The 26440-nt window shown below is 47.7% G+C and overlaps 1 protein-coding gene across 4 annotated transcripts in view; it reads right to left on the bottom strand.

Moving 5' to 3' along the window:
* The window catches only part of USP24 (ubiquitin specific peptidase 24), a 167293-nt gene that overhangs the window by 78666 nt on the left and 62187 nt on the right, over window positions 1-26440 (bottom strand). The window contains exons 22-34 of one of the 4 annotated variants that reach the window (XM_089660267.1): window positions 24252-24318; window positions 21176-21286; window positions 14529-14627; window positions 11992-12162; window positions 11818-11903; window positions 11619-11730; window positions 11378-11533; window positions 11064-11161; window positions 7147-7242; window positions 5947-6175; window positions 2288-2450; window positions 1905-2060; window positions 34-104 (exon numbers count right to left, since the gene is read on the bottom strand). In XM_089660267.1, coding sequence (XP_089516393.1) covers window positions 34-104; window positions 1905-2060; window positions 2288-2450; window positions 5947-6175; window positions 7147-7242; window positions 11064-11161; window positions 11378-11533; window positions 11619-11730; window positions 11818-11903; window positions 11992-12162; window positions 14529-14627; window positions 21176-21286; window positions 24252-24318 — 1615 coding nt within the window. The remainder of the gene's footprint in view (window positions 1-33; window positions 105-1904; window positions 2061-2287; window positions 2451-5946; window positions 6176-7146; window positions 7243-11063; window positions 11162-11377; window positions 11534-11618; window positions 11731-11817; window positions 11904-11991; window positions 12163-14528; window positions 14628-21175; window positions 21287-24251; window positions 24319-26440) is intronic. The other 3 variants (XM_089660268.1, XM_089660269.1, XM_089660270.1) reach the window with 3 other exon arrangements.

Raw genomic sequence — 26440 nt, 5'->3', positions numbered from 1 at the left:
ACTAAAAAACTCCTCACGCTCATCGCAGCTCACCTCTGCACTTGGGGAGCCCAGGAGAATATCGATTATGAAATCGGCAACAGAAGGCAAATTGTAGAAAGATCCTGCAAATAAACAATCCAATTAAACACAAGAAACCTTTTTTAAATTCCTTTAAATACTTTCATATTCCCAACAAAGCTGAGAAGTAATGTGCACTTATGATACCTTCTTCCTATCTCCCCACCTTCTGATCAACATGCAATTAAAAATTTTCACTGAAATTAATTTCATCCTCTTGAGACCCAGTGATGTCATTACTGGGGTCTGTGTGCACAGAGGTTGGTGGAAGGGACTGGCAGGCTCCTGTAAGGGCTCATGTACACTGCAGCTGCTAAACTGACGTTCAGGTTTTCTGCGTTTTTTTCAGCAGTCCCTGAACTCTCCCTAATGTTTTCCTATGTGTCCGTGTACACATCGTCCTTTACAGGCAGTTATTATTATTATTATACAGTATTTATATAGTGCTAAAAGGGTTGCTCAGCGCTGTACATTATAGTGGGGGACAGAACATGAGACAATACAGTAACAATACAATACACGAGGGGTTCGGGGGCCCTGCTCTTTCGAGCTTACAATCTAGGAGGGAGGGGATAGTGGTACAGGAGGAAGTGGCTGTGGGGGATGGAGTGGTGGGAGGAGTGGAGGAGATCGGCAGTTAGGTGAGGGTGGGGTAGGCTTCCCTGAAGAGATTGGTTTTTAGGGTGCGCCTCAAGGTGAGGAGGGTAGGTGACAGTCTGATGGATTGGGGTAGGGAGTTCCAGAGGATGGGGGAAGTCCTGGAGAAGTCCTGGAGTCGGGCGTGGGAGGAGGAGACCAGGGAACTAGAGAGAAGGAGGTCTTGTGAGGAGCGGGTGTTATTTGGATATTAAGTCGGTGATGTAGTTTCGGGCAGTATGATGGACGGCTTTGTACGTCAGTGTTAGGATTTTGAATTTGATCGGTTGGGCAATCGGAAGCCAGTGGAGGGATTGGCAGAGGGGGGTGACGGATAGTGAGTTCCAGAGGATGGGGGAAGTCCTGCAGTCGGGCGTGGGAGGTGGAGACCAGGGAGCTAGAAAGTAGGAGGTCCTGTGAGGAGCGAAGAGTACGGGTTGGGTGGTATTTGGGTATCAGGTCGGTGAGGTAGTTTGGGGCAGCGTTGTGAATGGCTTTGTATGTCTGTGTTAGTAGTTTGAATTTAATGGGTTGGGCAATCGGGAGCCAGTGGAGGGAATGACAGAGGGGGGTGGAGCCAGTGGAGGGAATGACAGAGGGGGGTGGCAGATGCGGAGCGGTTGGTAAGGTGGATGAGTCTGGCCGCTGAGTTCTGGATAGACTGAAGCGGGGATAGTCTGCGATGAGGTAGGCCGGTGAGGAGGGAGTTGCAGTAGTCCAGACGTGAGATAATAAGGGAGTGAACGAGTAGTTTAGTAGTGTCTGGGGTGAGGAACGAACGTATTTTGGAGATGTTGCAGAGGTGGAGCCTGCATGAGTTTGCTAACGATTGGAAATGGGGTTGGAAGGACAGGTTTGAGTCTAGAGTGACACCTAGGACTTTGGCTTGTGGGGTGGGACTGATGGTGGCGTTGTTGGTCGTGATGGAGAGGGTGGGGGGGGGGGGGCACGTTGAGTTTACAGTCGTTTTTTGAACGCACCAAACTTGCGTTCAGGAGTAGATTTTATCAGCGTTTCAAACGCTTGTTAACGTGTGTAAACACGAGACTTTAGTATCACTTTAAGCTTTTAAGCAGAGTGTAGCTGGGAATCAATCCAAAGAGCCCCCCATGCCGAAAGCCCAGAGTGCTCAGCCCCAATACTGAGTAAAAACATAAAACAGGCGAAGGTGTTATCTGACAATCTGTACGGGAAATGCCAACACATACCTAGCTGCTGGCTGCGCAGCTGCAGACAGGTCACCAGGAGGGACAAGGCTTCTCCAGCAATAATGGCATCTTTGGTGGACACTGACTGCTGCCGGACACAGATCCATGCGTGTAATGACGTGGCCTCACCTTCACTTCCAGAACTGCAATTACTTCCTGCAAAGAGAACAAGTCGTTGCTGACTTCGATCATCATTATACAGCTACAGAGAACCAAGCTGAACAGGAGGGCAATAAAAATGAAGCATAGTAACCACCGATACTTGAAGCATAGTAACCACCGATACTTGTAAAGGTCGCTCACATATCAGCAACAGTCAGCACATGTACGTCATTATGTTATAACATGGAAATCTTTCTGATCCAGAAACAGTGGTCTCACACCTGAGCTGCTCAGTCTGCCCCGGAGTCCAGCAGGGAACAAGCTATTGTTGCTTTCTTTAATGGGTTGGTTGCTGCCGACGAGATCCAGGCGGCCAGCTGCCGCTGCCCATGACAGCCTCATGAAACAAGCCACAGTGCAGGTGAAATCATTGACTTCCATTGTCTGGAAAGACAGAGAGGGAAAGACAACAGCGGGCGCGTTATTATATTAGAGGAGGATGCGATAAAACAGCTAGATCAGCATTTCCCAAACGTTGGTCAATGTTCTCTCCCCATCATGACCATGCAGTATCAGACTATTTCCTGAACTATTAGGTGACCACTTCATGAAACAGAGGATTCTTTAACCTCCCTAGCGGTCTGATTATGTCAGTATTTCTGTGCTCAAAGCGGCACATTTTTTTGCATGGAAATATGTTGTTTTTTTTATTGTAGGCTGTAATTTTCAGGAATAACTCACTGAAATCTGTCCGAACAAGAGTCTAGTAAACATCCCAAGCAGGGGCGGACTGACCATTTGGAAACTCGGGCACTGCCCGAGGGCCCGGGGTCAGTAAGGGGCCCCAAGAGATACCCTTGGTACCTTTTTCATAGGCTTTTTTTGAGTTTGGGCAAGGACACAGGGGACCCATGATCCCCTATTGCCTGGGGGCCCATGAGTTGTCAGTCCGGTCCTGATCCCATGTATAATAAAATTTGAAACACAAAATCATAAATAATATAATAATCAAAAATAATAATAAAATAATAATTGTAATTCAATAACGTAATCAAACCAAAAACACTGAAATGTGAAATAGAGCGCCAAGTTAGCACATCGCTGAGCAAAGTCGCAGAATCGTTTTCAGTGTCTGATGACGAATTTCCCCCACGAATCATTATCACTCAATTCTGCAAGTGGTTCTGATTTACTATCGCTGTTCTCTAGCCGGTCTAAAACCGCTTTTGCCCTAAAGCGAGGCTTTTTGGACGCCATGGACATTTTTCAGTTTCCAGGCAGAAAGAACAGTAAAGATGCAGGCAGGGCGCCGGACAAAGCACTCGGGACAAAATGTATGTGAAATGGTTTGATACAGGAATGTAAGGGTGGTATTCTGACCACCACTGTAGGTGAGCACTGTTCCCTACCAGGGGCGGACTGACCATTTGGAAACTCGGGCACTGCCCAAGGGCCCGGGGTCAGTAGGGGGCCCCATGAGATGCCCCTGGTACCTTTTTCATAGGCTTTTTTGAGCTGGACAAGGATACAGGGGCCCCATGATCCCCTATTGCCCGGGGGCCCAATGAGTTGTCAGTCCGCCCCTGTTCCCTACCACTAATGTAAGGGACACTTTCCCAATGAACTCCATTAAACCAATCTTAGCAGGAGTTCCCTGATCTCAAGGGTTCCTCAGGGGTAAAATAGTTGAGAAAGGCTGCTCCTGCAAGAGATGATTTCACTGGCAGGATCAACAGGTATTTGTGAGCCTTTGTAGGGGGAATAGGAGAAAACTGTAAGGGCAAATGTACTAACAATCAAGTGTTGCATCGCATATTTTTAATGGGAGGCCATAGTTCTCATTTAAATTCTGCCATGTAAAGGAGTGTGCAATTGATTACCAGATAATACAAAAAGGGTACCATCTACAATATAGTAAAGTACCACCAGGAGAGAACAAGGACCTAGACCACGGATCACTAAATGGTGGACCACGGTCTGCACCTGGACCGAGTGACAATCTGGTCCGGACTGCAGCCAAGCCAATTATTAGCTAGGTGTTCTCTCCAGGGGCTGCCATCATCATCCTTACAGCGGGCAGGAGGTACGGTAGATCTGCACAGAGAGGGTAATCAACTGCTTAGCAAAATTTGGGCAGCTCCTGCGGGGATGATAGCGGTAGATGGGCAGCAGACCCGGGAGAGAACACCCAGCCAATAAGTGCATCTGCCCCTGGTAGGATTGTGCAGGGGAGGCTGCAACTGAAAGGGGGACAGTGGATGTAAGGGAGGAAAGAGGGGCTATGACTGCACGTGGCACTGTGATGTCTAAAGGGCACTGCGACGTAAAGGGGAACTGTGGACACTGATGTACAGGAGGGAGCTGTGATTTGAAGGGGAACTGAGGACACTACGGGACTGCTTTAAAGGAAGGACTGTGATGTACAGGGGGAACTGTGGACGCTGATGTACAGGGGGTACTTTGGACGCTGATGTACAGGGGGAACTGTGGACGCTGATGTACAGGGGGAACTGTGGACGCTGATGTACAGGGGGAACTGTGGACGCTGATGTACAGGGGGAACTGTGGACGCTGATGTACAGGGGGAACTGTGGACGCTGATGTACAGGGGGAACTGTGGACGCTGATGTACAGGGGGAACTGCGGACGCTGATGTACAGGGGGTACTGTGGACGCTGATGTACAGGGGGAACTGCGGACACTGATGTACAGGAGGGTGCTGTGATTTGAAGGGGAACTGAGGACACTACGGGACTGCTTTAAAGGAAGGACTGTGATGTACAGGGGGTACTGTGGACGCTGATGTACAGGGGGAACTGTGGACGCTGATGTACAGGGGGAACTGTGGATGCTGATGTACAGGGGGAACTGTGGACGCTGATGTACAGGGGGAACTGTGGACGCTGATGTACAGGGGGAACTGTGGACGCTGATGTACAGGGGGAACTGTGGACGCTGATGTACAGGGGGAACTGTGGACGCTGATGTACAGGGGGAACTGTGGACGCTGATGTACAGGGGGAACTGTGGACGTTGATGTACAGGGGGAACTGTGGACACTGATGTACAGGGGGAACTGTGGACACTGATGTACAGGGGGAACTGTGGACACTGATGTACAGGGGGAACTGTGGACACTGATGTACAGGGGGAACTGTGGACACTGATGTACAGGGGGAACTGTGGACACTGATGTACAGGGGGAACTGTGGACACTGATGTACAGGGGGAACTGTGGACACTGATGTACAGGGGGAACTGTGGACACTGATGTACAGGGGGAACTGTGGACACTGATGTACAGGGGGAACTGTGGACACTGATGTACAGGGGGAACTGTGGACACTGATGTACAGGGGAACTGTGGACACTGATGTACAGGGGAACTGTGGACACTGATGTACAGGGGTACTGTGGACAATGATGTACAGGGGTACTGTGGACACAAAATGTACAGGGGAACTGTGGACACTTATGTACAAGAGGGAGCTGTGATTTGAAGTGGGGGTTGAGGACAGTGATGTACAGGAGGGAGCTGTGATTTGAAGGAGGGCTGAGGGCAGTGATGTACAGGAGGGAGCTGTGATTTGAAGGAGGGCTGAGGACAGTGATGTACAGGAGGGAGCTTTGATTTGAAGGGGGGCCGAGAACAGTGATGTAAAGAGGGCACTAGGATATGAAGGTGGCCATGCTGTAAAAGGGAGGCTGAAGACACTAATGTAAAGGGAGGCTGAAGACACTAATGTAAAGGGAGGCTGAAGACACTAATGTAAAGGGAGGCTGAAGACACTAATGTAAAGGGAGGCAGTGATGTGTTATAGAGCAATGAATGAGATTTAAACCTCTGCCAGAAGAAAATCTTTACCAACTGGACCTCCATAAATTTTAATTCAAGACCCCGAACTAGACCATAAAATTACCCCATGATATTGGGCATCACCTGAATGGCAACCCGAGCAGCAGGTATGATCTCCTCCACCCTGATAGACGACCGGTCAGACACAGACAGCTGCCGGTAGGATGACTTTTCTGGAGTGCCGCAGAGAGACATCTGACGGCCAGACTGGCGGCTTGCGTTCCTGAAAGGTCTCGATGACAACCCCTCAATGCCGTCTTTGGCTAAATCTTCATCTAAAGTAGCTGGCATCGTCTGCCCAACCAGTAAAAATCTGTAGAAAATGGAGACTCCCATCAGAATACGGTACGGCAAAAACAACTGAACCATTATCAATTCTTAAGAGGGCTTGTCATTAAACTAAAACACACCGGAAAGACATACAGTGCTGTGAAAAAGTATTTGCCCCCTTCCTGCTTTTTTTTTTTTTTTTTTTTAGCATATTTGTCACACTTAAATGATTCAGATCAAATTCATTTTAATATTGTACAAAGAAAACCTGAGTAAATACAAAATGCAGTTTTTAAATGATTTAATTAAGGGAAAAAAATCTGTCCAAACCTGCCTGGTCCTATGTGAAAAAGTAATTGTGCCCCCTACCTTGCTAAATCATGAACGAATTGTGATTAACCATACTTTAGGGAAAGCCGAGTTAAATTTCACTTTCCACACCCAGTTCTGATTACTGCCAGACCTGTTGAATCAAGAAATTACTGTCTGACAAAGTGAAGCACACTAAAAGATCTCAAAAATGCAACACATCATGCCGCGATCTAATTCTAAGTACGGAAGAGAAAAAGTAATTGACATTTATCAGCGTGAAAAGGGTTACAAAGTCATTTCTAAGACTTTGGGACTCCAGCGACCCACAGTGAAAGCGGTTATCCACAAATAGGGGGCAAATACTTTTTCACAACACTGTCTCTGAAAAAAGAAGTTTGGAAATAGTGACTTTTTCTGCTTAGCATGTCGCCAAACAAACATCATTCTGTTCAGTAAGAAAAAAATCCTCCTCTGATGTCTGCAAGGAAACAGACATTTCTAGGACTGTTGATTCCCCTGAACCTCCTCTATTATTACAGGACACACATGGGATGGAAGCTGGGTGACACCGAGCTGATCATCACTGCTGGACATGTTTGTTTCCCTGCAGACGTCGGAGAATTATTTCTACTCAACAAAGAGGCGTTTGGCCTGTCTGGCATTTTTTTTTTCAGTGACAGGGTCACTTTAAAGAATACACACCTGGCCAGCTGCAGACAAATAGAATAGACACCTTGTCTTGTCTCATAATCCACCTCTGATGGAATGGAGTCCCTCTGCATGACATTAACCACCAAACTGTCAAAGAAAAAGAAAGAAAAAAATCAAGTTACTCTTGAAAATGGAGGAATCAAAGCATCTCGGGTTATATAGCACGTTAAAGCGGTAGGTGACTACGTTACGTAAATGTCTTTTTAGGGGCCCCCAGGTGGGTTCTGCTATAAAGTGGTATTTTGAATTTTATGCATTGGGCAATCGGAAGCCAGTGGAGGGATTGGCAGAGGGGGGAGGCAGATACGGAGCGGTTGGTAAGGTGGATGAGTCTGGCCGCAGAATTCAGGATAGACTGGAGCGGGGATAGACTGGAGCGGGGATAGCCTGTGTTGGGGTAGGCCGGCGAGGAGGCAGTTGCAGTAGTCAAGTCGTGATATGATGAGGGAGTGGATGAGTTGCTTTGTGGTTTCAGGAGTTAGGAACGGACGTGTTTTGAAGATGTTGCGGAGGTGGAGTCTGCATGAATTTATCAGCGATTGTATCTGGGGCTGGAAAGACAGATTGGAGTCTAGAATGACACCTAGTACTTTGGCTTGCAGGGTGGGGCTGATGGTAGCGTTGTTGGTCGTGATGGAGAGGTCAGGAAGGTGGGGGGGGGGGGGCACGGGCTGGGGGTAATACTAGGAGCTCGGTTTTAGCACGGTTTAATTTGAGGAAGTGGAGTGACATCCAGTCTGATATGTCGCTCAGTAGGTGGGTGATTTGGGCAGAGACTGAAGGGGTGAGGTGAGGGGTGGAGAGATAGATTTGAGTGTCATCGGCATAGAGGTGGTAGTTGAAGCCGTGGGAGTGTATCAGTTGACCAAGGAAGGAGGTGTAGATGGAGAAGAGAAGGGGCCCGAGGACAGAACCTTGAGGGACCCCAACAGAGAGGGGGAGTGAGGGGGAGGTGGTAGCGTTATAGGTAACACTGAAGGAACGTTGTGATAGATAGGAAGAGAGCCAGGAGAGAGCGGAGTCTCTGACTTACCTGCTGAACAGTGCCCTCCAGCGCTGCGATCGATCCGGCGGGACCTTCCATCTTCGCCCCGTCTTCCTTCTGGATTCCGTGCCTTTGCCTGTTTGACAGGCCGCGCCGCGATGATGTCACTCCCACACATGCGCAGGGAAGTCGCATTGCTGCGGCAGATTGGTGCCATAATTGTTTGCCTTCCGTTCTCATGGTTGGCATACTGAGCTTTTTGGATATAAAATTCTCCAAGGAATAGACCCCTTTCAAGACAGACTGGATTCCTCCAATGAGGACCTAGAATCTCTAAGGTATATAATAATAGCTCTTTCCAATGCGCCCAACAAACATCAAATAGAAGATAAAAAATAGAGACCAGACATGGTGAAGTACTACTTAAAAAACTTTTATTCTCTACCTGAGAATGCTACTTACAAGAAGTATGACAAATTAAAGCCAAAAGATGTGTTTCGGTTAATCAGAGAGGAAAGACCACACAATGCTCTCACCACTGCCGGTCCTCGTTCTCAGACAATCCCGTTTCACTTCCGGTCGCCGCTCAACCAACTGGCGCGTTTCGTCACCTCCTGACTTCCTATGATTAAGTCAGGAAGTGACGAAACGCGTCACTTGGTTAAGCAGCGACTGGAAGTGACGATTATCGGAACCGAAAGTGACGCAGGATTGTCAGAGCGAGCACCGGCAGTGGTGAGAGCATTGTGCGGTCTTTCCTCTCTGATTCATCATTGGAGGAATCCACTTGGTCTTGAAAGGGGTCTATTCCTTGGAGAATTTTATATATCCAAAAGCTCAGTATGCCGACCATGAGAATGGAAGGCAAACATGTTTGGTGAGTGCATACCTGAGAGGGGAGCACGGCACAACTTCATATTGCTTCACTATTATTCACGCGGTGATTATTGGAAAATTGAATATGAATACGATTATGAATTAATTTCACGTGGTGATCGCAAAAATGGACTCAATCAGTTGGACTTATTATGTGTTTATATATTTTGAAAACCATTTGAGTATAAGCGCCGCATTAATATTTTATTTTTTTATATATTATTATGATGTTATCTTCTTTATTAGTTCAATGTGGCAGCATGTTATGAGATACGTGTACACTTTATAGATTTTATGATTTACACTTATACATTCACAACGCAGTTTGTTTTTGAGGGCTTTATACCTTAAAATACTTTTTAGTGCCATAAATGTTCGCTGAGCTTCGCGCACGCGGCTCAGTGTTCATGATGGCTGACAGGCAGGAGGATGCATTTACGAGATGGTATAAAAAAATTTTGAGACTAGCTCTGTTTGCAAGAAAGTACTTTATGTTTGTCACCTTCAAAATAATCCCCCTGCGCAGCAATACAGCGCTCCCAGCGTTCCCGCCACTTCTGGAATGTGTCCTAGAAGTCTTTTTTTCAAAGCGTGTCAAGCACCTTCTGAGATTTACGCTGGATCTCTGCAAGGTTGTCAAAACGGCAACCTTTGAGCTGGATCTTCATCTTTGGGAAAAGGGCGGAGTTTGCAGGAGCCAAATCTGGCGAGTAGGGTGAGTGTGGAAGTGAGATCATTGCAGCCTGGAGATGAACTTTGCAGGAGCCAAATCTGGTGAGTAGGATGGGTGTGGGAGTGAGATCATTGCAGCCTGGAGACATACTTGGCAGGAACATGGTGCACGCTCAAATCACAGGTGAGAATTGCCTGGACTGTTCCGTATGACTTCCCGACAATGGTGTGGATTGTTCTCCGACGATCATGCACGTTGCTGAATGGTCGACGGTCATGCCCCATCATTGGCGTTAGAGGGAGGAATAGTGTCCCATCATTGGTATCAGTGAAAGGAATAGTGCCCCATCATTGGTGTCAGTGGGAGGAATAGTGTCCCATCATTGGTGTCCGTGGAAGGAATAGTGCCCCATCATTGGTGTCCGTGGAAGGAATAGTGCCCCATCATTGGTGTCAGTGGGAGGAATAGTGCCCCATCATTGGTGTCAGTGGGAGGAATAGTGCCCCATCATTGGCGTTAGAGGGAGGAATAGTGTCCCATCATTGGTATCAGTGAAAGGAATAGTGCCCCATCATTGGTGTCAGTGGGAGGAATAGTTCCCCATCATTGGTGTCAGTGGGAGGAATAGTGTCCCATCATTGGTGTCAGTGGTTGGAATAGTGCCCCATCATTGGTGTCCGTGGAAGGAATAGTGCCCCATCATTGGTGTCCGTGGAAGGAATAGTGCCCCATCATTGGTGTCCGTGGAAGGAATAGTGCCCCATCATTGGTGTCAGTGGGAGGAATAGTGCCCCATCATTGGTATCAGTGGGAGGAATAGTGCCCCATCATTGGTATCAGTGGGAGGAATAGTGCCTCATCATTGGTATCAGTGGGAGGATTAGTGCCCCATCATTAGTTTTAGTGGAAGGAATAGTGCCCCATCCTGGGTATCAGTGGAATAAATGATGCCCAATCATTGGTGTCAGTAGGATGAATAATGACCCATCATTGGTGTCAGTGCCAAAAATGGTGCCCCAACATTGGTGTAAAAAAAAAAAAAGTAATAGTGCCCCAACAATGGTGTCATTAAGAGGAACAATACCCCATTGTAGATGTCAATGGATGGAATTATACTCCACTGTTGGTGTCAATGCAAAGAAATGGCACCTCATCGTTGATGTCGGTAGGAGGAATAGTGACTTTTATCAATGGGAGAACTAGTGCCTAAAGGACTGGATAAAGGCAAGCAGAGGGCCACAGTCTGGAGACCACTGCTCTGGACTAACTGAGCTGCTAGGGATAACTTTTCATTTGCCCGGAGTTGGGCTTTAATGGGGAAAAAAAAGGGTAAAAGGCATTGGCACATGTGGGAAAAAAACAACAACCGCTGACCTCAATCCTCCAGCTTTCAAGAAGTTTTCACAGAAAGACTTGGCACAGTTTCTGGCCATCTCATCATCTGCAGTTGGCATCAGTTTGGAGCTCAGAACCTGTATGGGAAGCAGACACCCATTATTCATAATAATCTTGAAAACGTGTAACAGAAGAACCTTCAGCAGACAATTTTTTCCAGACATTTTGGCAAAAAGTGCGAGTGTGTGGTAATAAAGACTCTTCTACAATGTAGGAGGTGCAACTGACTTTATCGGCAGGCGCTCAGAAGGGCCATGTTTGGGCAGCCCGGGGTCACTTGGTCACGGGATTACCTCCAGGTTGTAGAGCACACGGAAGGTAGACATGCCGGGGGCGGACGATCGGAAGAGGCTCTCGAGGATGGAACTGGCACTGAGCTGCTGCTGGTGGTGCTGCTTGGAGGACAGGGAGGGGGACTTTGAAGATTGCGAGTCGGAAAGCAGCGTCTTCTGGGTGGAATAAACACATTTTTCACTGAAAAGAATAGAAAGCCGGGGGAATGTACGCCATCAGCAGAGGAAAAAGCTCGCTTACCTTCCTTCCCAGGGAGTCCAGCTGATCGAGCGCTTCCTGCACAGCAGGATCTGTTGGGACCAAGAGCAGAAGTTTCCGAACCCTCACTGTAATTCTACGGGGCAAAACCAAGCTGTACATATTATTACATATAATACAGGTCACTGAGAAATGCCAGTTCATGGCTACAAGAATTATGTCTATGACTAGGTCCAAGTACCTGGGCTCCTCCAAGTTGGCCAGCTGATACAGCATATCAAACACGTTACATACTAATGCCATCACCACTCCTGGCAGAGACTTTTCCTGCAGATGGAAGCAGAGGCCAATAAGATGGAAACGTTCACTTTTACAACAAGAAACTCTGGGGTACTCGGGGCCGTGTTCTCCTCACCTGGTCCATGGCGTAGGAGGAACTGAAGCTTGCACCGCTGTTACTGGAGCTGGCTGATGTCTCTGCGGAGCTACCCGATGGCGTTCCACTGCCCAGAGTCTTTACAGTGAGGGCCTGGTCATCGGAAAATCCCAACTGATGGAGCAGCTTCTGGTCCTTATTGACGGTCAGCTGAAAACAAGCTCTGTGGTTAAAGAGAGCCTTCACCCTGCAGGTCATGTCATGTTGCCCTGCTTCCTCCCCCCACCCTCTCTTAGGGTCCATGTACACTGCAGCTGATAAACTGATGCTCAGGAGCTGTTCAGCGTTTTTTCCAGCAGCCCTTGAACTCTCCCTAATATTTTCCTATGTGTCCGTGTACACATCTTCGTTTACAGTCGTTTATAGGCATTTGAGTTTACAGTCGGTTTTTTTGAATGCAGAAAACTTGTGTTCAGCAGTCGATTTTATCAGCGTTTCAAACTCTTCTAAACACGGCAAATCGTGTTTATAAGCGTTTGCATCTCAAAAATTTTTTTCTAACTCTTCCAGTTCCCGATGCTGTCCAGAGCCTTTTTTCATCACGAAAAATGCCTACAAAGCGTTTTCAAGGTACTCAGATGGACAAAACACTGAACACAGGATGTTCCTGCCAAGCTTGTCACACATTGTAATGACCAATTCACACCTCAGACCTCTCCCCCCTTGGAAACAAAAGATATGTTACTGACCATTCACACCTCAGACCTCTCTCACCCTTGGAAACAAAAGATATATTAATGACCATTTACACTTCAGACCTCTCCCACCCTTGGAAACAAAAGATATGTTAATGACCATTCACACCTCAGACCTCTCTCACCCTTGGAAAACAAAAAATATGTTAATGACCATTCACACCTCAGACCTCTCTCACCCTTGGAAACAAAAGATATATTAATGACCATTTACACCTCAGACCTCTCCCACCCTTGGAAACAAAAGATATGTTAATGACCATTCACATCTCAGACCTCTCCCACCCTTGGAAACAAAAGATATGTTAATGACTATTCACACCTCAGACCTCTCCCTCCCTTGGAAACAAAAGATATATTAATGACCATTCACACCTCAGACCTCTCCCACCCTTGGAAACAAAAGATATGTTAATGAACATTCACACCTCAAATCCCTCATGAAGAACCCCTGCCAGGTGACCCTAATGACTCCATCCAGACACCTTTCCCACCCTTGGAAGCAAAAGAAATGTTAATGAGCAACTCACACCTAAGCTAATCTCAACACATACTGCTGTCTCTGCTTCTACTCTCTGTATTTCTCTGAAACAGTCTGAAATAGTTAATTTACCACTTTTCAGTGCATTCTGGGTATTTGAGAGGTTCTCCTGTGCTTATCTTTAAAAAACGCTTCTAAATGCAAACGCACATAAACGCAGTATGCAAACACGACTAAACAGACATTTTTTCAGCAGTCAGTTTCCATCATTCAGAAGTGTCCCGTGTAAATGGGACCTTAGATTTGGCCTATATATATATATATATATATATATATATATATATATATATTTTTTTTTGTTTTCGTTAAACAAAATGTCAATTTGTGCTTACTTGCCTAGACGAGAATTATATTTCCCCCCCAATGCGTGCAGATGTGCCACAGAGCTTCAAGCCCGAGTGAGCCATGCAGCACAGCTCCACATGTGCTGACTTCTCTAGATAACTATGCATGGAGTTTCTGGCTGCTATCAGTGAATTCCCAAACCTTTCCGGTCTTTGCACATGCGTAGAAAATTGCCAAAGCGTGCAGAGGCACCAAAGATGCTCAAGGGTGGCGCAGGGGGTTTTGAGCCGTTACAGAACGGGACTGTAGTTCTGCTTTAACCACTTCTGGACCGCCTGCAATGTACTGTGGATAGGCAAAGCAATGTACGTTGCTACCTGCTTTCTGGTTTGGGGCGTGCCCAAGCACACCCCCCCTTCCCCACTGACAACCTCTGTGATTGAGGGACCTGCTTATCGGCTGTATCCAATCACAGCCCAGAGCCCTGTGTTGACAATCAACACAGTACTCTGTACAAAGGGAACAATCTCCCTGTTTTTCATCCCTGCAGGGATGAGAAACCAAAAAATCTACAGTATTAGTAAAAGCAGCACCAGGGGTGGACTGACAACTCATGGGGCCCCCGGGCAATAGAGGATCATGGGGCCCCTGTGTCCTTGCCCAAACTCAAAAAAGCCTATGAAAGGTACCAGGGGCATCTCATGGGGACCCCTACTGACCTGGGGCCCTCGGGCAGTGTCCAAGTTTCCAAATGGTCAGTCCGCCCCTGAGCAGCACTTAATACACACATTGAACCCCTTGATCGCCAGAGGTTAACCCCTTCTCAGCCAGTGTCATTAGTACAGTGACAGTGTATGGTCTTTTCACTGTATTAGTGCCACTGGTGATGTCAGTGGCAGTTAGTCAGTTCCCCCCAGCGTCAGATTGTCCTCCGCACTATCGAAGTCCCATTATAAGTCACTGATCACCACCATTAGTAGTATAAATTTTCTCACCAAGCTCTCATTGGCAAAGATCTGCAAGTTTTCGACAGGACAGTTGAGATGTCTGGAGATCTTCCAGCGGATGCTCCCCACCGTCTCATTGCTGTGGGCCTGCAACAAAAATGAAAGAAGTGAAAGGAGGGCTAGCAAATGCCATTCAGCCATAACACTGATTTGCAATAGACCGCAATAAAAGTAAAATTCAATATCACTTTATTTTAATCAAATAATCCAGGTTTATTGATATAGACGAGTACAAAAAAACAGTGAGGGGGAAAGGCTCAAACAAGACATGGTAGCTTCTGTCGCAGTAACATTAAGTACATAAAATAGAGTAGACAGATATCAATAACTAAGATACACAATACACAGCAATACAATGTGTATGATGCACAAATCCCTGAAACCTCACGTGTGAGGAAAAGGCAATAATGGGGTCATAGTAGATACCTTTAGTCCTGGTTCACACTGATACGGTGCGGAATTTGCAGTGTTTTCTGTGCAAATTCCGCACTGCATCAGAGTCGTACCCCGTTCATGCAAACTACTGTGGGTGTGTAAGTTAACAACACCCCGAAAGCGGTCCGAAAAATGGAGTGCGATGTGCAGAAACGGATCGCATAGGTGTGAATACCTGTGTGATCTGATTCTAGTGCGGACCCAAAAAAAGAACCCCCCCTACAGTGTTTGAATTCATTTGGGGGGGGAGGGGATTTTTGCCGACATATAATGCTCATACATTTTGCAGGGGAAGCTGTTTGGCATCTTTGCCCTGGGCGCTAGATAACCTTTTCCCAGAACTGGCTGTGAGGAAGGTCTGGGGGGCCAGGTGCCGAGCCGTGCTGTGTGTGTGTCAATAGATGCACACAGCCCGGCTTGGGATCAAGCCCACACGTGTTCCACCATAGGAAGCAGCTTCCTATGCTGGCACATGGAGAAGAAGAGTAGCTGAGAGCGCTGTCAGGGGCCCATGAAGAGGATGATTGGGGCCACTCTGTGCAATGGTTTATTTAACACAAAAAAAAAAATCTTTATGCCCAGGTTCACACTGATGCGGTGCGGAATTCGCAGTGTTTTCTGCGCGAATTCCGCACCGCATCAGAATCGCACCCTGTTCGTGCGAACTGCTGCGGGTGTGCATGTTAAGTTAACACCCCGAATGCGGTCCGCAAAACGCGGTGCGATGTGCAGAATCGGATCACATAGGTGTGAACACCTGTGCCATCCAATTCTAGTGCGGACCCAAAAAAAAAAAAAAAAAAAGGAGTCCTGCACCTTTTTGGTGTGGGTTAGAGCCATACAACATGTACGTCTCCGATCGCACCGCACACAAATCACATGTGATTCGCAGAGGAATGCGGTGCAGTTCCTGTACGAATCACATGCGATATACCGCACATACTATACATAACCTTTTTGTGATATATTACAATAAATAAAATAAACTAAATTAAAACAAAGTGTTCAATAAAGATCACAAAAGTCCAAAAAACCAAAAGTGTCCAAAAAAAAATTAAAATGTCCAAAAAAAAATCCAAACAATGTCCAAAAAAGTCCCAAATTTTCAAACTTTTTCATCAAATAAAAGGATTGACTCCTATTCCATCCAGTAAGAACCTCAAAAAATAAAAAGATTTGTGTGATTATGCGCACTATAAGAAAGCATTTTTGATTTGAATAATTTATTCATTTATTATATAAATATATATTTTTTGCACTAAATTGAGAGTTGCACTGGGTGATTACTTTAGTTTATTATGGTAATGTACTAGATTTAGTATCTTTTTATTTTTTGAGGTGCTTACTGGATGGAATAGGAGTCAATCCTTTTATTTGATGAAAAAGTTTGAAAATTTGGGACTTTTTTGGACATTGTTTGGATTTTTTTGGACATTGTAATTTTTTTTGGACACTTTTGGTTTTTTGGACTTTTGTGATCTTTATTGAACACTTTATGTTTTAATTTAGTTTATTTTATTTAATTGTAATATCTCACAAAAAGGTTATATATAGTATTGCACTATAGGGAGGAAGTATGACTTTTTGAGGGGTGTAAAGGAGGAGGGTATACATTTATTCAGATATACCGCACATATATGTGAACCCGGGCTTACAGGAAATTGTACAACACATTGAAAAGTAGCAGAGTAACACATACTCTTCAAGAGGTAAATGTGGTATCAGCCGGTAACCACCGATCCCAAATCTTAGAAGTAATTGTTTGGGCAGATTCTGTTAATATAGATCATTTTCTTACAGGGCAGAGTATTAATATCAGACATGGAAGCTGTATAGTGGGAGGTACAGCTTCAACCAACCTCTAGCTATCGACTTCCTGGCTGAAAACCGTTTCATGTAAAAATGTTATAGGAGGTTTGCCCAGATCAGATTCCTGGAAAAAAAGCCCAAAAGGCATTGCTTGGGGTCTAGTTGCAGTGGAGAACCCATGTGGCCGTGAAGAAATGATACAATCTGTTTGCAAAAGCCCTGAATCCGAGGACATTGCCAGATGAAGTGACTACATGTGCCTGGAGCAATAAGGCATTCAAGAGCACCGTCTACTACAAGACGGGCAAAATGTAGCCAAGCGTATCAGGGTGAGGTATATCCTATGAACAGGGCTGCTGATAGAAAGCACGGGGCCATATACAGCCAACCTGACAGCCCCCCCCCCCAAAAAAAAACATAGCCTACTATACTTCAGTTAAAAACACAGTGAGTGATTGGTACTGATCACTCATTGTGTTCATTCAGGAAAGCAAGAGGCTGGTAAATGTGACATTTATCGGACCCATCACCCACGCTCCATCCTGAAGGATCCTATTGTGTGCTTGCAGCTGCCAGTGGGAAGGAGAAGATGGAAGCTGGAAGCACTGCGGGGGTGGGGGCACACAGGGAGGCCTGGGCAGCAGGGGGAAATTTATGGTGCACAGGGAAGGTGATGGGTGCGGTGGGGAGGTTATTACTGGAACCCATCCCCTGTATGGCTCTAACTGCAGCAGCAGAAAGCCAGCAGGAGCTTTCAGCTGCTGCAGAGAGAGACATAGAGGGGGATCGGTTCCAGTAATTGCCTCTCCTACCATGCCAATCATCCTCCTGCCCACGTCCGATGCACCCAGCTGCCTGGGCCCCCTTGCTGGCCTGGGCCCTGTACAGGAAGACTGTTGGTATCCACAGCCCTGTCTATGAATAATATATAATACGGGAAGCACAGTGGCTAAGTGGTTAGCACTTCCGCCTGGCAATACTAGTGTTGTCGGTTCGAATCCCAACCACGGCGCCACCTGTCTGGAGTTTTCATGTTCTCCCTGTGCCTGCATGGGTTTCCTCCCACACTCCAAAAGACATGCTGGTAGGTTAATTGGCTCCTGTTTAAATTGTCCCTAGTATGTGTATGTATGAATGTGAGTTAGGGACCTTAGATTGTACGCCCCTTGAGGGTTAGGGACTGATGTGAATGTACAATATATACAGTCAGGTCCATAAATATTGGGACATGGACAAAATTCTAACATTTTTGGCTCTATACACCACCACAATAGATTTGATATGAAACTAACAAGATGCGCTTTAACTGCAGACTGTCAGCTTTAATTTGAGGGTATTTACATCCAAATCAGGTGAACGGTGTAGGAATTGCAACAGTTTGCATATGTGCCTCCCACTTGTTAAGGGACCAAAAGTAATGGGACAGAATAATAATCATAAATCAAACTTTCACTTTTTAATACTTGGTTGCAAATCCTTTGCAGTCAATTACAGCCTGAAGTCTGGAACGCATAGACATCACCAGACGCTGGGTCTCATCCCTGGTGATGCTCTGCCAGGCCTCTACTGCCACTGTCTTCAGTTCCTGCTTGTTCTTGGGGCATTTTCCCTTCAGTTTTGTCTTCAGCAAGTGAAATGCTCAATCGGATTCAGGTCAGGTGATGGACTTGGCCATTGCAGAACATTCCACTTCTTTCCCTTAAAAAACTCTTTGGTTGCTTTTGCAGTCTGCTTTGGGTCATTGTCCATCTGCACTGTGAAGCGTCCAATGAGTTGTGAAGCATTTGGCTGAATATGAGCCGATAATATTCCCGAAACACTTCACAATTCATCCGGCTGCTTTTGTCAGCAGTCACATCATCAATAAATACAAGAGAAGCAGTTCCATTTGCAGCCATACATGCCCACGCCATGACACTACCACCACCATGCTTCACTGATGAGGTGGTATGTTTAGGATCATGAGCAGTTCCTTCTCCATACTCTTCTCTTCCCATCACTCTGGTACAAGTTGATGTCGGTCTCATCTGTCCATAGGATGTTGTTCCAGAACTGTGAAGGCTTTTTTAGATGTCGTTTGGCAAACTCTAATCTGGCCTTCCTGTTTTTGAGGCTCACCAATGGTTTCCATCTTGTGGTGAACCCTCTGTATTCACTCTGGTGAAGTCTTCTCTTGATTGGTGACTTTGACACACATACACCTACCTCCTGGAGAGTGTTCTTGATCTGGCCAACTGTTGTGAAGGGTGTTTTCTTCACCAGGGAAAGAATTCTTCGGTCATCCACCACAGTTGTTTTCCGTGGTCTTCCGGGTCTTTTGGTGTTGCTGAGCTCACCGGTGCGTTCCCTCTTTTTAAGAATGTTCCAAACAGTTGTTTTGGCCACGCCTAATGTTTTTGCTATCTCTCTGATGGGTTTGTTTTGTTTTTTCAGCCTAATGATGGCTTCACTGATAGTGACAGCTCTTTGGATCTCATCTTGAGAGTTGACAGCAACAGATTCCAAATGCAAATAGCACACTTGAAATGAACTCTGGACCTTTTATCTGCTCACTGTAATTGGGATAATGAGGGAATAACACACACCTGGCCATGGAACAGCTGAGAAGCCAATTGTCCCATTACTTTTGATCCCTTAACAAGTGGGAGGCACATATGCAAACTGTTGTAATTCCTACACCGTTCACCTGATTTGGATGTAAATACCCTCAAATTAAAACTGACAGTCTGCAGTTAAAGCACATCTTGTTCTTTTCATTTCAAATCCATTGTGGTGGTGTATAGAGCCAAAAATGTTAGCATTGTGTCGATGTCCCAATATTTATGGACCTGACTGTATGTACAGCACTGCGTAGATTGATGGCGCTATATAAGTACCCGAAATAAATAATTGTGTAAGGTGGTCCAATATCTTGGGGGATGATACCAGTTTACATGCCTCTAGTATTTCACCCCAGTCCTCATCCTCAATAACACCAGTGTCCTCTTCCCAGTGTGACTTAAGTGAGTATGCTAGTTGAGATGCAGCTGGGGAAAGCAACATTTCATAAAAGATCAGAAATCAGTTTACGAAGTTCATTGCCATAGATCACTTCCAGAGGCTCCATCAGAGACACTGTAGGGAAACTACCAGAAATTTGGGTTTGAAGGGGCATGCCGAAGTTGGAAATATCGAAACAACATGTAGTTTGGTAAGTGAAATTCAGCTTTCGATTGATCAAATGTTTTGAGCGATCCACCTCTAATTACATGAGATAAAAAAAAAAAAAAAAAAATCCACACCTGCAGATTAGCATCTGTAATAATTCATGAAGTGCTTTGTTATACTATAAGGGAGTGTTACTATGATAAGCCACGGACTGAGTTTTGGACATTAGAAGATCCAAAATATGTCTGTAGTGAAAAGGGAGGCTGTAGCGAGCAGCAGCAACATGGGACCCTCTTAAGTCTGCAATATCACATTTTAAAGTATATGTATAGCTAAAACGTTTTTTTGATAGGGTAGAGTAGAGATAAACCCATGTTAGTTCATTGTTTGTCTGTGTCCCATTAGGCTCGGTTCACATCTGTGTGGGTGGTGTCGCTGTGGATCCGCATGAAAATCCGTGCAGCCGCACCAACCGCACAGAGAACTGCGGACCCTCGGGCGGGTTCCATTAGTTCTAATGGCACACCGCCCGCACTGGAAAACGCAACCGTGCTGGGAACCGAGGATCCCGTGCGGGCTGTGTTTTCCAAAGAAGTGTAGGGACTTCTTTCCCTGCGTGTCACAGGGCATGGGAGTCCATTCAAATGAACTGGCTCTCGTGCCCGCGCAAAACGCGGCCCGCACGGCCGCATAGATGTGAACCGTGGCTTAAAGAGATCTCCCTTTGCATCCTTATCAAGTTCATCAGTAGTCCAGCAACGGCAAACTCCCACATGGCTGCCAACACTGCTTGGGATTTCAGTACAGCAGGGGCAGGGTTGTCAGCCCAAACTAAATGTTAGGAGCTCATCGAATTTCTAGCAGAGCAACAGGTATTTTACTGCATTTGCAGCATTTTTAAAGGCTGAAGTTTTTTTTTTTACCTTCATGCATTTTATGTGTGAATAATGTCTATTCACAGGAGCACAGCTCGGCAGCGATCCTGCTCGAGTGCCCCCATAGCAAGAGGCTTGCTACTGGGGGCACTCAGCAGGGGGGAGGATCCAGGACCTAAAAAGAAGAGGATTTGGGTTGCTCTGTGCAAAACCATTACACAGTACAGGTAAGTATAACGTCAGGTACTTTTTTTTTTTTATAAATTACATTTTTGTACCAGGAGTCCAGCTCTAAATTGAAAAAATAAATGTGCTTGTAATGCAGAGATCAACATTTAGGAACATTTTAAAACAAAGGCGTATACATACCTCTATGGTGAAAGTATCTTTGGTTGACTCGTAATTAAGGTTCAGAGTTAACAGATGTCCATGAAAAGAGGCACCATGAGGTAGAATTGTTCGTGGAACAGAGTAGAGATCCTGCACAACAGCAAACAAATGTCATTTTCCTTCATTCATTTCAAAATCTTAAAGTTCCAGGAGGATGGGAGAGAGCCTCTGGAGAAGTCCTGGAGGTGAACTTGGGAAGGGGTGGCGAGGGAGCTAGAGAGCAGGAGGTCTCGGGAGGAGTGGAGAGTGGAGAGGGCAGGAGGTCTCGGGAGGAGTGGAGAGGGCAGGAGGTCTCGGGAGGAGTGGAGAGGGCAGGAGGTCTCGGGAGGAGTGGAGAGGGAAGGAGGTCTCGGGAGGAGTGGAGAGGGCAGGAGGTCTCGGGAGGAGTGGAGAGGGCAGGAGGTCTCGGGAGGAGTGGAGAGGGCAGGAGGTCTCGGGAGGAGTGGAGAGGGCAGGAGGTCTCGGGAGGAGTGGAGAGGGCAGGAGGTCTCGGGAGGAGTGGAGAGGGCAGGAGGTCTCGGGAGGAGTGGAGAGGGCAGGAGGTCTCGGGGGGAGTGGAGAGGGCAGGAGGTCTCGGGGGGAGTGGAGAGGGCAGGAGGTCTCGGGGGGAGTGGAGAGGGCAGGAGGTCTCGGGGGGAGTGGAGAGGGCAGGAGGTCTCGGGGGGAGTGGAGAGGGCAGGAGGTCTCGGGGGGAGTGGAGAGGGCAGGAGGTCTCGGGGGGAGTGGAGAGGGCAGGAGGTCTCGGGGGGAGTGGAGAGGGCAGGAGGTCTCGGGGGGAGTGGAGAGGGCAGGAGGTCTCGGGGGGAGTGGAGAGGGCAGGAGGTCTCGGGGGGAGTGGAGAGGGCAGGAGGTCTCGGGGGGAGTGGAGAGGGCAGGAGGTCTCGGGGGGAGTGGAGAGGGCAGGAGGTCTCGGGGGGAGTGGAGAGGGCAGGAGGTCTCGGGGGGAGTGGAGAGGGCAGGAGGTCTCGGGGGAAGTGGAGAGGGCAGGAGGTCTCGGGGGGAGTGGAGAGGGCAGGAGGTCTCGGGGGGAGTGGAGAGGGCAGGAGGTCTCGGGGGGAGTGGAGAGGGCAGGAGGTCTCGGGGGGAGTGGAGAGGGCAGGAGGTCTCGGGGGGAGTGGAGAGGGCAGGAGGTCTCGGGGGGAGTGGAGAGGGCAGGAGGTCTCGGGGGGAGTGGAGAGGGCAGGAGGTCTCGGGGGGAGTGGAGAGGGCAGGAGGTCTCGGGGGGAGTGGAGAGGGCAGGAGGTCTCGGGAGGAGTGGAGTGGGCAGGAGGTCTCGGGAGGAGTGGAGTGGGCAGGAGGTCTCGGGAGGAGTGGAGTGGGCAGGAGGTCTCGGGAGGAGTGGAGAGAGCAGGAGGTCTCGGGAGGAGTGGAGAGAGCAGGAGGTCTCGGGAGGAGTGGAGAGAGCAGGAGGTCTCGGGAGGAGTGGAGAGAGCAGGAGGTCTCGGGAGGAGTGGAGAGAGCAGGAGGTCTCGGGAGGAGTGGAGAGAGCAGGAGGTCTCGGGAGGAGTGGAGAGAGCAGGAGGTCTCGGGAGGAGTGGAGAGAGCAGGAGGTCTCGGGAGGAGTGGAGAGAGCAGGAGGTCTCGGGAGGAGTGGAGAGAGCAGGAGGTCTCGGGAGGAGTGGAGAGAGCAGGAGGTCTCGGGAGGAGTGGAGAGAGCAGGAGGTCTCGGGAGGAGTGGAGAGAGCAGGAGGTCTCGGGAGGAGTGGAGAGAGCAGGAGGTCTCGGGAGGAGTGGAGAGAGCAGGAGGTCTCGGGAGGAGTGGAGAGAGCAGGAGGTCTCGGGAGGAGTGGAGAGAGCAGGAGGTCTCGGGAGGAGTGGAGAGAGCAGGAGGTCTCGGGAGGAGTGGAGAGAGCAGGAGGTCTCGGGAGGAGTGGAGAGAGCAGGAGGTCGCGGGAGGAGTAGAGAGAGCAGGAGGTCGCGGGAGGAGTGGAGAGAGCAGGAGGTCTCGGGAGGAGTGGAGAGAGCAGGAGGTCTCGGGAGGAGTGGAGAGAGCAGGAGGTCTCGGGAGGAGTGGAGAGAGCAGGAGGTCTCGGGAGGAGTGGAGAGAGCAGGAGGTCTCGGGAGGAGTGGAGAGAGCAGGAGGTCTCGGGAGGAGTGGAGAGAGCAGGAGGTCTCGGGAGGAGTGGAGAGGGCAGTTTGGTTGGTATTTTGAGACCAGGTTGGTATTTTGAGACCAGGTTGGTGATATAGCTGGGGGCCACATTGTGGATGGCTTTGTAGGTTGGTCGTAATTTAAATTTCATTAGTTGGGTGAGCGAAGCCAGTGGGGGGGGGGGGGGGGGGGGAGATTGGCAGAGATGGGTGGAGGAGACTAGACAGTTGGTCATGTAGAGGAGTCTGGTGGCAACATTCATGATGGACTGAAGGGGGGGGGGTAGCCTATGTAAAGGTCATCCAATGAGGAGGGAGTTGCAGTAGTCAAGGCGAGAGATTACCTGGGAGTGAATTAAAAGCTTTGAGGTGTCATCGGTTATAAGGGGCATATTCTGGAGCTGTTGCAGAGGTTGAGGCGGCAAGATTTGGATGGTGATTGGATGTGGGGCAGAAAGGATTTAATGAAAAAGCGCTAAAGCTGCTGATTTTTAACTGCTGACAAGGGAGGCATACGTATTAAAAGCACAACTAACTTTCATGTTGTTTCAAATTGTTCTACAACTGATCCTCCTCCCATGCTCGTTCCCAGGACTTCTCCAGAGCCTCCCCCATCCCCTGGAACTCTCTACCCCAATCAGACTATCTCCTACTCTGCTCACTTTCAGGCGATCTCTGAAAACCTATCTCTTCAGGGAAGCCTATCCCGCCTTCAGCCAATAACAGAATCTTCTATTCCTCCTACCAGTCCATCCCCCACAGTTATTACCTTTTGTACCACTAGCCCCTCCCTTTTAGATTGTAAGCTCCAAGGATCAGGGCCCTCCTAACCCTCTTGTATTGAACTGTATTGTCTCCCTTTATATTGTAAAGCGCTGAGCAAACTGTTGGCGCCATATAAATCCTGTATAATAATAATAATCCAGCTTCATACAAGTTTGAACTACAAAAAGAAAATAATTACCTCTATAGTGATAACATAACGCTCAGCCAGTAACAGAAGTCTCTCTATAATGACCAGCTTAGTAGACCTGCAAGCAAAAAAATTACAGAAAATGTTCTATTTTTGTGTAAATTTCATCTTTTTTTTGTTCCATAAAAGTTTTATTGAGAATTTACCCCCTTGAGCTCCAGGCCTCCTCTGGCACTTTTTGTTTACATGTAACAATCAGTATTATTTGCTAGAAAATGTCTTAGAACCCTCAAACAATTATTTTTTTAAAGCAGAAACCCTACGGATTAAAATGGTGGGTTTTGCCATTTTTTTTTTTAATGTCACATGGTATTTGCGCAGCTTGCAGACGCAATTTTTTGGGAAGAAATACTCTTTGGAATCTTAATGCCTGTGCAATGGCGACAAATGTAACTTTTTCTGTCTATAGGCACTTTAAATGCCTTTACAGGTTACCAGAGGAGGTCTAGTGCTAGAATTACTGCCCATGATCTGACGATGTCTGTTTACGTGTGTGCAGAACAGACGCGTGTGTGCAAGCACGGGGGGACGGGGGCACTTTAACTTTTTTTTATTACCGTATTTTTTGCTCCATAAGACGCACTTTTTTCCCCCCAAAAAAGGGGGAAAAATGTCAGTGCGTCTTACGGAGCGAATATGGAGTGGCCGGTCCGGTATTTCCACCGTGGCCGTGTCAGAATACCGGGCCGGCCGCTCAGCTCTGCAGCGGGACCTTATGGAGATGACTGCTGACCTTTGGGGAGCGGGTACCTGAATTTGACAGGTACCCGCTCTTACTTCTTTGATCTTACCTGTTCCTCTATCCAGCGGCGCGCTGTCTTCCGGCTTGTGTAGTGTGGGCATGACAACCGGGTGCCAAGTGCGCATGCGCAAGAAGCGGTGCTTTTTGTGAATGGTAAGGCGGTACCTGGGACACATGACAGATCCCACAAGCCGCCGGACCAATCACAAAGCGCAAGTGCTTCTCGCTCATGCGTACTGGGCACCCGGCTGTCATGCCGAGCGCCATTACAGAAGCTGGGAAGACAGCGCGCGGCTGGATCGAGGAACAGGTAAGATCAAACAAAAACTCTGCGGAAGAGCGGGTACCTGTCAAATTCAGGTACCCGCTCCCCACCTCCCCAAAGGTCAGCAGTCATCTGTACTGTCCGCAGTCTCTGGTCATCCCTGTACTGTCCGCAGTCTCTGGTCATCCCTGTGCTGTCGGCAGTCTCTGGTCATCTCCTGTACTGTGTCCGCAGTCTCTGGTCATCCCTGTGCTGTCCACAGTCTCTGGTCATCTCCTGTACTGTGTCTGCAGTCCATTAGTTCAGAATTTTTTTTTCCTGTTTTCTGCCTCTAAAACCTAGGTGCGTCTTATGGTCAGGTGCGTCTTATGGAGCGAAAAATACGGTACTTTTATTGCTGTCACAAAGAATGTAAACATCCCTTGTGACAGCATTAGGCATGTGACAGGTACTCTTTATGGAGGGATCTGGGGTCTATAAGGCCACAAAATTCCTCTGCTATCAAAAGCATTCAAAACACCAAGATCAGCGTTTTCGGATGCTTTTGATTTTTTTTTAAAAATGGCGCCACTGACATCTGGGTAAACCAGAAGTGATGTCAGGTCATCGCTTCCGGGTTATCATAGTGGAGACCCGATCAAAGCCGATCCCGGTTTTGTTCAGGTGTCTGAATAGCCGGTGGGCGTGCCGGCAGAATGTTCGCGTCTCCCAGTAGGAAGGGAGAGCCTGAGAGGGCAGCAGAAAAAGGCGGTGGTGTGCAGGCAACGTCCCCTCCTGCTGCTTGCATGAGCAATTGAGTGGCTAGTTAGCCATTCAGATGGCTTTTACAAGAGAGCCAACCACTGGCTTAAGAAAAAAGAAAAAAAAAAAGGTAACAAGGTGATCTTGAGGTCTTGAGAACGCCCGATGGGAGGGGCGAAACGCGTTGACGCATTTCCGGTTTTTACCCCGTACGTCTGACGTCACTTCCGGTGAGTGGAGCGCACGCTGAGCGGTGCGTTCCAGCGGCCATCTTTTGGGATCTGTGCATGTTTGGTCTCTGTGGAGCTTCTGCTGTATCCTGGAGCTGTGATGTGAGATTCCGTGGGAGGTTGCCTTACATTCATTGTCCATCTGGAAGAAGCTTGTCCTAATAAATATGCCTTTTTAAAGTGATTTAAATGTGAGTGGCCT

The sequence above is a fragment of the Staurois parvus genome, unplaced genomic scaffold, assembly GCF_062004578.1.
Source record: "Staurois parvus isolate SC_StPar_1 unplaced genomic scaffold, SC_StPar_1.0 ptg001221l, whole genome shotgun sequence".
NCBI classification, from domain to species: domain Eukaryota; kingdom Metazoa; phylum Chordata; class Amphibia; order Anura; family Ranidae; genus Staurois; species Staurois parvus.
The sequence above is the reverse complement of the archived record's forward strand: the minus strand, read 5'-3'. Positions and strand labels throughout refer to the sequence as shown.